Source organism: Dreissena polymorpha, chromosome 10, assembly GCF_020536995.1.
Source record: "Dreissena polymorpha isolate Duluth1 chromosome 10, UMN_Dpol_1.0, whole genome shotgun sequence".
Lineage (NCBI taxonomy): Eukaryota > Metazoa > Mollusca > Bivalvia > Myida > Dreissenidae > Dreissena > Dreissena polymorpha.
The window spans coordinates 4,843,199-4,852,283 of NC_068364.1; the positions used below are offsets into that span (position 1 = coordinate 4,843,199).

The 9,085-nt window shown below is 33.4% G+C and overlaps 1 protein-coding gene across 1 annotated transcript; it reads right to left on the minus strand.

Annotated features, from left to right (window-relative positions):
- Window positions 1-2,070: 2,070 nt before the first annotated feature.
- On the minus strand, window positions 2,071-6,332 carry LOC127846954 (opioid growth factor receptor-like protein 1). The gene is made up of 6 exons (XM_052378409.1): window positions 6,143-6,332; window positions 5,581-5,653; window positions 4,975-5,050; window positions 4,322-4,391; window positions 3,287-3,438; window positions 2,071-2,616 (listed from the first exon to the last, which is right to left on the minus strand). The coding sequence occupies exons 1-6, from the start codon at window positions 6,296-6,298 to the stop codon at window positions 2,379-2,381; spliced, it is 765 nt and encodes a 254-aa protein (XP_052234369.1). The 5' UTR covers window positions 6,299-6,332; the 3' UTR covers window positions 2,071-2,378.
- Between the last annotated feature and the right edge of the window lie 2,753 nt (window positions 6,333-9,085).

The following is a 9,085-nucleotide window of genomic DNA, read 5'->3' on the forward strand; positions in this document are numbered from 1 at the left end:
GTTTGACATTTGAGATTTAAATTGGTGAAAATTATTCAACGATTAAAAATGATAAATTTTGATTCCATTATGCGATTTCTTGTTAATTGACTAAACATGTTATCCATATATGTATGTGAAGTAAAAACATATTTTTATAAACGTATACATTTTCTTAACACAATTGCATTTAAAATTGTTTTATACACGTTTATTGTTCTTAACTTTGTATTTTCTTTTTTACTTCTTAAAATGTTTTCTTAAATTTTGTTTAAATTATGTTTGAAATGTGTGCGATTATTATTTATTGATTTTGTTAATTTTCACCTATCTGTGATAAAAAGAATTAATAATAATTTGATTATCTTTTTAAACGTTTTACTTTATTTCCTTTATCCTATTACCTGTAAAAGATGCATTCAGCTTCAGTTGTTTCAAATCGTACGTTTTCAATTCTTACTAAGATCGTTGTATCATGGCATAGCCGCAGTAATTTACGTCTTTTAAAATTCTCGTTTATAGCGAATACGCAAATGACTATAGGCTGTGACACGAGTTGTCAATTCTTGTCTCATTTCATTATTTGTCAAAAAAAATCCACGATAGATAAGGGAAAGTAATATTTTCAAGAAAGATTAAACATAGATAATCGATAATCGAATGGCAGACACACATGATCGATTATAGGCTTTCTTCTGTTTAAAATCTTTATTAATTAATTAACAAACTAATTAAGTTTCATTGGACAATTTAGCGTGATTTATAATGTAATGACGCCAATACATGATGTAATTTTGCAAATGTTGAATCGCGCGGTTTTGATTATTTATTTCATGTAATTACATAAATTCGGGAATCAGGAACACACAATTTAATATTGAAAAATATCGATAAAAAATTCACTGTAAAATTTAAGTTTTTGAAACACTAACACTATTTTAAAAGCACTTATAGTTGTCTTATAACCACCGGATTCACAGATAGAAATAATTAAATCCAACAAAACTATTAAATACCACACGCTTATAGGTTTAAAGGGACCGTCCAACAGATTGGTAAATTGACAAAATTAAAAAAAGTTGTTTCAAATTCGCAAATTTTCGTTTTTGTTATGATATGTTTGAGGAAATAGTAATACTGACCATTTACCATGCTCTTAAATATCCATGATAAATTATGCATCTTTTGACGATTTGAAAACCTGAAAATTATTAAGCGTCGTGCGATGCGAAACGATTGAATAATTTGGAAAGTTCTGTTGTTGTAGTTATATTTTGGGAAGCTACGAGGATTGTTTATATCACAGGCACTCGGCATTAGCTACTACTAAAAAAGTTCGTCGAAAAAATTAATTTTTTTTTACTATTATATATATATATTTAAGTAAAAAAATTTTTTTCGACGAACTTTTTTGTCATGTTATTTTTTATTACTAATGGACAATTTTGAGAGTTTTGGAAGGGGGTAGCAGCTGGGGGGGGGGGGGGGGGGGTAGAAGCTATTGCCGAGTGCCTGTGGCTTATATAGGTAAAAAAAAACATCCGCTCAAAGCATGAGTGGTCTAGGCCGAAGACTTTTACTCCAGGACTCCAAGGGTCAGTGGTTCGAGCCCTGTTGAGGGTTACTTTTGTTCCGTTTTTAAATTGTATTCTTGTTTTTTTTTTTTAATGGAGATTTTTAAGTCAAATGTTAAAATGTATCAATAAAAAGCATTTAATGACATGCTTCAATACATGCCAAAATCTGTTGGACGGCCCCTTTAAGGTTAGAGAATAATTTCCTAGACAATACAAAACGATAAAACAGCACAGCAATAAACAAACAAAAAAAGATTTAAACTGCGGTCACCACCATTGAACAGTCAATCTCAAGCAACCAATTGTACATAATTACTACGCTCTTGCTGAGCGTAGTAAAACAAATGCACACTACGACAAATGTTTGAATGAAGCAAATCGCTGTGCATCAAAGTTTATGATAATTTTATTAAAAACAAGCCTCGCTCTAAGAAAACCGGATTTAACGGATGTGCGTAAAGTGTCGTCCCAGATTAGCCTGTGCAGTCCGCACATGCTTGTCAAAAACGACTTCCTTTAAGCGAAAAATTCCATTAGAACGGAAAGTGTCTTCCATCATTAGCCGGTGCGTTCTGCACAGGCTCATTTGAGACGACACCTTACTCACATGCATCAAGCCCCGTCTTCCCAAAGCGCGACTTAACTATTTCTGCTACAAACGTCAGTCGATCATTTCTTATATTCACACGTATGCTTGATTAATGGCTTGTCAGCGACGAAATGCCACTGTCACATGTTTTATTTGGAAGCCTCGATACGACTCTGTACATATCAAAACACTCGTTGTGATTCAAAGATATAGTGTATCTTTGAGAAGCCACTTCAAGATTTATCGCTAGTAACTATATGAGTAAACTCTTTTGTTAGTAACGCTCGCTTTTCGTCGTTTTTCACTGCACCGATAAAATGACCAATGGAATCGCTCGAAATTCGGGATAGTTCTTTCGTTTCCATGACTTCTTTCATGATAAACAATATCAATGGTAACTGAAAATGCTCGAATCCCAACTCACCCAGGCTTTTGATAATCCGCGTAATTCGAAGATGGTTTTTCGCCGATCTGAAAAAAGACATAGCTACTTACACCTAAAATTGTATCAATTACTATTGCTGCTACAACAACAAAAAAAAAAAAAAAAAACTACTACTACTACTACTTCTTCTGCTACTACTACTACTACTACTACTACTACTACTACTACTACTACTACTACTACTACTACTACTACTACTACTACTACTACTACTACTACTACTACTACTACTACTTCTACTACTACTACTACTACTACTACTATTATTACTACTACTACCACTACTACTACTACTACTACTACTACTACTACTACTACTACTACTACTACTACTACTACTACTACTACTACTACTACTAATACTACTATTACTACAACTACTACTACTACAACTACTACTACTACTACTACTACTACTACTACTACTACTACTACTACTACTACTACTACTATACTACTACTACTACTACTACTTCTACTACTACAACTACTACTGCTGCAACTGCCACTGCTGCTACTGCCACTGCTGCTACTGCTGCTGCTGCTACTACCAGTTCTACAACCCTATGACGAAGTTGTTTCGCTTAATGTCAGGTTTAGAACATTTCTTTAAAAGTGTGCGTGAAGCAGCCTCTCAAATGGATGAACCATTAACACAATGTGAAGAAACATCAGCAACTAATTGAGCACACATACTTGTTTAAATTGACAAATCTCTCCCGCCAATTCGCAGCGTTCCTTTGTACGGCGCCAGTTTCCTCGCTGACTAATTCCGTTCCGAAGAAGTCTAGCATCATCTTATAGGCCCTCAAGACCCGGCCTCGTAGAACGGGGTCGTTTTGTATCGCCTGAAAAACAGAACAGACCTTGAGTAATAAACTACTATTATGTACAGGTTTAACACGCATTAAATATATTTTGTTACACATTTAAGGACTTTATTGTGCGTCTTATATCACCCAACGGATCTTAATTACTAGTTGTTAAGTAAAACGGGTTATTTTTTCCGTATTAACACTCATTGGTGTGTTTCAGCTAAATGCTACACAAATGCATCGAAGTTACTCTGTAAATGTAGTCAATTTAATTTGTTACACATTTAAGACTTTTAAAATAAAAATTATTATTCAAGATATATCTATACAATTCTTATATTGACCCTCGTACTCTGAAAAGTAGAACTGAGTCATCTGGGATCTTCTGCGGAAATATCCGATAGCATCAGTAATAAACTTGTATGTTTCAGGAAAATAAAATTGTGTTGAAGTCAACTTTTGTATGAATTCCAGCCATTTTTTCACATTGCTATTCTTTTGTAGTATATTTTGTTAAACGTGATCCTAAATCGTCTTAGAGGCATGAGTTGGAAGTACTGGATGATGCCTTACCTATATGCATGATCATGGCCCGATTTCTCAAAAAGTCTCAAGCTTTGTTTTAGAATAATTGGCCAAGTCAGATACGTATTTTAACATATTTCTTTGATTCACATTACTATAAGATGATGGTAGAGTAAAAAAGTGTTGATTTTGTTTTAGGTTATATATAATTGTAAATAAAATCGTGTAATATTTTTAATGTTTTTATTGCTACATGAAATTACAGTGCTGAAGCTTATCCTGTTAAAACAGGCTTACTAATGTTTGAGACCTCTAGATCAAATGGTTAAGAAGGAAAAAAATCCCTTATTAAGACTGGAATTTATGTCTGTATAAGTAAAGGACGGCATACCTGAGCTTCTGTTGGTTGCAATGGAACCGAATGTTTGTTCGCAATAGCCTCGTCTTTATTTGGGAACAACCTTAAACAAAGATATTGAATAAATATAACCAAGCTGAACGTTTGAAAGACTACATATAGCAATAGGTTTATTCGTAAAACATTATATGATAAAGCCATATGTGTTATATTTTTTAATTTGCCAACACACAACGTATTTTTAACACTATAAAACACAGGAAGCACATTTAGCTTTATGAAATAATAATTTCAATTTTATCATGTCATTATAGAATCGAATAAATCCATAAATATATAAATAAATAAATATATACACATATAAGAATCGTTGATTGATTGTTGAAACAATATAATGGTTTCTTCACCTATTCAAATACTCTCCCTCTTCCTACTATTATTATATCCACTACTTCTACTAAACAAGGTGTTCATCGATCAGGGTGAGTCTTTTTAATCAAATGAAACGGGCTTTTTTCTTTTCGTTATTTGTTTTGATCTAATTTCTAACGAGTCTTTTTTGTAATGATTGATTTCAAAGATTATTTTTTCATTTTTTAACTTACACGTCTATTTTCCACTCTGAAATTTACTCGACACAATGCAAATAAATAAGTATAGATTAATCAGAATAACGTCCACATTACCAAGGGAGGTAATGAAACTCGAATTCTAATTTAAGGTAGTCTCCCTTCCAAGCCAAAATTTCCTCTATAAGCGCTCCTGAAAAATAAATGGTAATAATAATAATAATAATAATTATAATTATAATAATTATAAAAATATTATTATGATAAATATTAATAATATTAATAATAATAATAATTCACACAACAACTGTGCTGGGTCTTTCATTCAAATCTAGATCATTGATTTGTGCACCAGTTGAATCTTACTCAGGTCGCAAGTAAAAGTAAAATCCAGCAAACTCGGTTCTATCCGTATTTTCAAAGTGATATTAGCATCCACCTTCTTATTTACATATGAACGAAACTAAATATGAAAAACAGTTCCTGAAATATTCATACTACATGTATCTTATTATTAGTATGTTATATTTTAAACACGTTTACCCATTTATTAAAGGAGAACACCAACAAATCATGCATTACTTATACTTGCGCGTTTTGTCATAAAACTAATCATTAGTGTGTTTTAAGTAGAGTTGGTTTCTATTTTGAATGATATGGTTGTTAATGAACCATTTAATGAGATGAAATGTGGTATAAGCGCAAGGAAACTAAAGAGCATACCAGGAGGCGGTTTTGTCGGTATTTCATTTCTGTAGAACATCAGGTTCAGACACTTCGATGGATCGGGACCGGCCTAAATATAAAACAAATTATAACGTCTTGATTTCAAAAAATAATATATTTATGTTCAGATCCGCTCTTAAAAAGAATAAATAATGAAAACATAGCTAGGTTAGTTGTTTTGTTTTGGTACGGTTTAATATGGAACAAATTATTGTGTCATGAATTACTTCCATTGTGTTTTATCAGGATATAAATCTTTTTCAATTGGTATTTTATTAAAGGAATATGACCAATCGCCGATACAGCGCAAGTCCATGTATACAATATGATATTAACACTAAAATCATGATATCATACATTCCTACAGCAGATTCGCTGAGGTCGTAAATGAAGTAACATTCATAAATAAATTCGAAGTTTTATTGTTCCCAATTACTTTTGTTGCGTCGGATAAACCAGTTCAGCGACACATAATAAAAAAGAAAAAGCGAAATTCCCATCCGAACAATACATTTAATGGATTATAGTATTGGCAGATACAGACCAGAAATAAACTTACATTTCCAGTAGGTGATATATTCACCAGTTTACCGTCGCGTTCAACTATAACGCTGTCAAAGGCATTGAATGTAACCTTCTTCACGTTTGTTCCTTCATTTTTCGATGCGCTGGCTCCTGGTTCCTGAGATTCGTCCTTTGACGCGGACGTACCCATTAATACAATTTTCTTATTTCAGCGAGCTCCTTTTTGAGATGAATTTGAATGCATTGGGTAGCTGTTCGGTGCCTGGAACGACCCCCTCCAAGGAAGCTTTGTAGGGATTATCCAGAAGACACCGAGTATATACACGTATCTCTGACTATTAAGGGCCCCGTTTACATATTTGCTTAATCATTTAAGTTATTAAATGCATTAAAAACACAACAACAGTTAACTACTTGAAATAATCTCAAAAACGTTTTTAAAATGTCAACAAAGAACAGTCGAATCAACGTGTTTGCACTTCATCAAGAGCAAAATAAAGCTCACTTCCACTTGTTCGTTTATCTTTTTCGTTTGATGTTCATGCTTTATGAGACATTAATTTAAATGTTGTTTATAGGCATTGTGGTTATTTCGCCTTGTTGAAGATTATGTTTACATTGGTTTTGGAAATGAGAGGCTCTAAACAATTCAAGCACTGTGATACCAAGTCCATTTAAGCTGAACAATATAAGTACACTTGTTAATCAAACCGGATTCAAATCTCAACTCACATGCCAAAAGCGTTTATAAAGCATTACTGTTCAACGGATATATATTTTTGTTTCTACTACGATTGTTTGCAAAACCTTTAAGTTCAATACCTCTTAATTCCATAAATACTTATCCTTCCGAGTTTTATACTACACAAACAGTATATAACTACAACAGTCAAAACGATATTTAAAGCAATGTTTATATATGTCGAACGATTCGACCTACAAACTTCCATGTCATTAAACCAGTACACTTAACTTAGCTTGCTCTATTGGATTTTATGCCGCTTTGGAATTTTAAGATATTGAACGGTTAAACTACTGCTACCAGATAAAGCGGTTAATTATTAACCTCTGACTTAAAGGAGCATTGCTGCTGTTTTGATCAGTTAAAATTACGTGATTTGATATTGTCTATACCTTTTGAGTAAAATATTATGTTGCGTTTTTAAAAATATATAAACGTTTAAATTTGCTTAAGAATTATGCTTTCCAATATTACACCATGAATATAACGAACAAATAGGCAAGAATTATCATACAAAAGGTTAAATTAAAATGCAGAGAAAGCTGGTAAATAAAGTTCGAATTTACATTTCAATTTTGTATAACGTTCATTTTTAATTGTTATTTTGCAGGTTTTGATATAAGAATGTTTGCTTTTGATTTTATTTTTATGTATTGATTTATCATTGATGCGCGACGCTGGCTGAATCTAGCTAGGGGTGAACTTCAAATGACACATTCAATAAAAAGTGATCCTTAGCAAATTTTGAATAGTATAGTATGCAATAAATTTGAATGTCACACATTTTCTTAAACGCTTATGAGATACCATTATATGCCGGTCCATGTGTTTTTTTATAAGGTACTGCCTTGCTTGGGTAAGCAGTGGCTCATATCATTTCGAGATAAGGCTAGAAACGACAATGGTAAACACAGTTTGTTCCATGAATGGGCGCGTCTTGATAAAGATTGACCTCAGAGTGACCATCCGAGGACGAGCGTACGATCATTTGGCCACGAAAAAGAGAATTGTATCAGTCGCCATGAGTAAAGACGATCTGAAACAAATTATACGGAAAATATAAACGTATAAAATATGTTTATTTTTTACATACCATATTAGGTTTAAAGTAAACACATCATCATTTAAACGTCTATTAGCATATACACAAAGCATATGTTTCTATGTAACGCTTGTTGACTATTGATATATGGGCTGTTTGATTGAAATAATGTGGGTTTCAATAATATGAAATGTGCTTATAAAATTATGTTGTGTGCTTGCCATACTATTCTGTGTGTTTGTTTTGGTATGTTGTGTGTTTGTGATGGAATGATGTGTGTCTGAGATGACATTCTGTGTGTTTGTGATGATATGCTGCATGTTAGTGATGGTATGTTGTGTGATGATATGCTGTGTGTTTGTGATGATATGCTTTGTGTTTGTGATGATAATACTGTGTTTTTTGTGAAGATACATTGTGTTTTATGATGAATGGTTGTGTGTTTGTGATGATATACTGTGTGTTTGTGATAATATGTTGGGTGTTTGAGAGAATATACTGTGTGCTTGTGATAAAATGTGTGTTTGAGATATGTGTTTGTGAAAATATGATGTGTGTTTGTGAAGATATTTTGTGTGTTTGTGATAATATGCTGTGTGTTTGTGATGATATGCTGTGTGTTTGTGAAAACAAGATGTGTGTTTGTGATGAGCTGCTGTGTGTTTGTGATGATATGCTGTGTGTTTGTGATGAGCTGCTGTGTGTATGTGATGAGCTGCTGTGTGTATGTGATAAGCTGCTGTGTGTATGTGGTGAGCTGCTGTGTGTTTGTGATAAGATGCTGTGTGTTTGTGATGGTATGCTGTGTGTTTGTTATGAGCTGCCGTGTCTTTGTGATGGTATGCTGTGTGTTTGTGATGAGCTGTTGTGTGTATGTGATGAGCTGCTGTGTGTTTGTGATGGTATGCTGTGTGTATGTGATGAGCTGCTGTGTGTTTGTGATGGCATGCTGTGTTTTTGTGATGAGCTGCTGTGTGTATGTGCTGAGCTGATGTGTGCATGTGATGAGCAGCTGTGTGTTTGTGATGTCCTGCTGTATGTATGTGATGAGCTGCTGTGTGTATGTGATGAGCTGATGTGTGTTTGTGAAAACATGATGTGTGTTTGTGATGAGCTGCTGTGTGTTTGTGATGAGCTGCTGTGTGTTTGTGATGAGCTGCTGTGTGTTTGTATGAGCTGCTGTGTGTTTGTAT

Bases quoted from the DNA above. Each gene is read 5' to 3' on its own strand.
- LOC127846954 (XM_052378409.1), bottom strand. From the start codon at position 6,298: ATGGGTACGTCCGCGTCAAAGGACGAATCTCAGGAACCAGGAGCCAGC. The intron at 4,392-4,974 runs GTAATGTGGACG...TCTTTGTTTAAG, and splicing joins GAGTTTCATTACCTCCCTTG to GTTGTTCCCAAATAAAGACG. The intron at 2,617-3,286 runs GTATGTGTGCTC...GTCTTTTTTCAG, and splicing joins AGATTTGTCAATTTAAACAA to ATCGGCGAAAAACCATCTTC.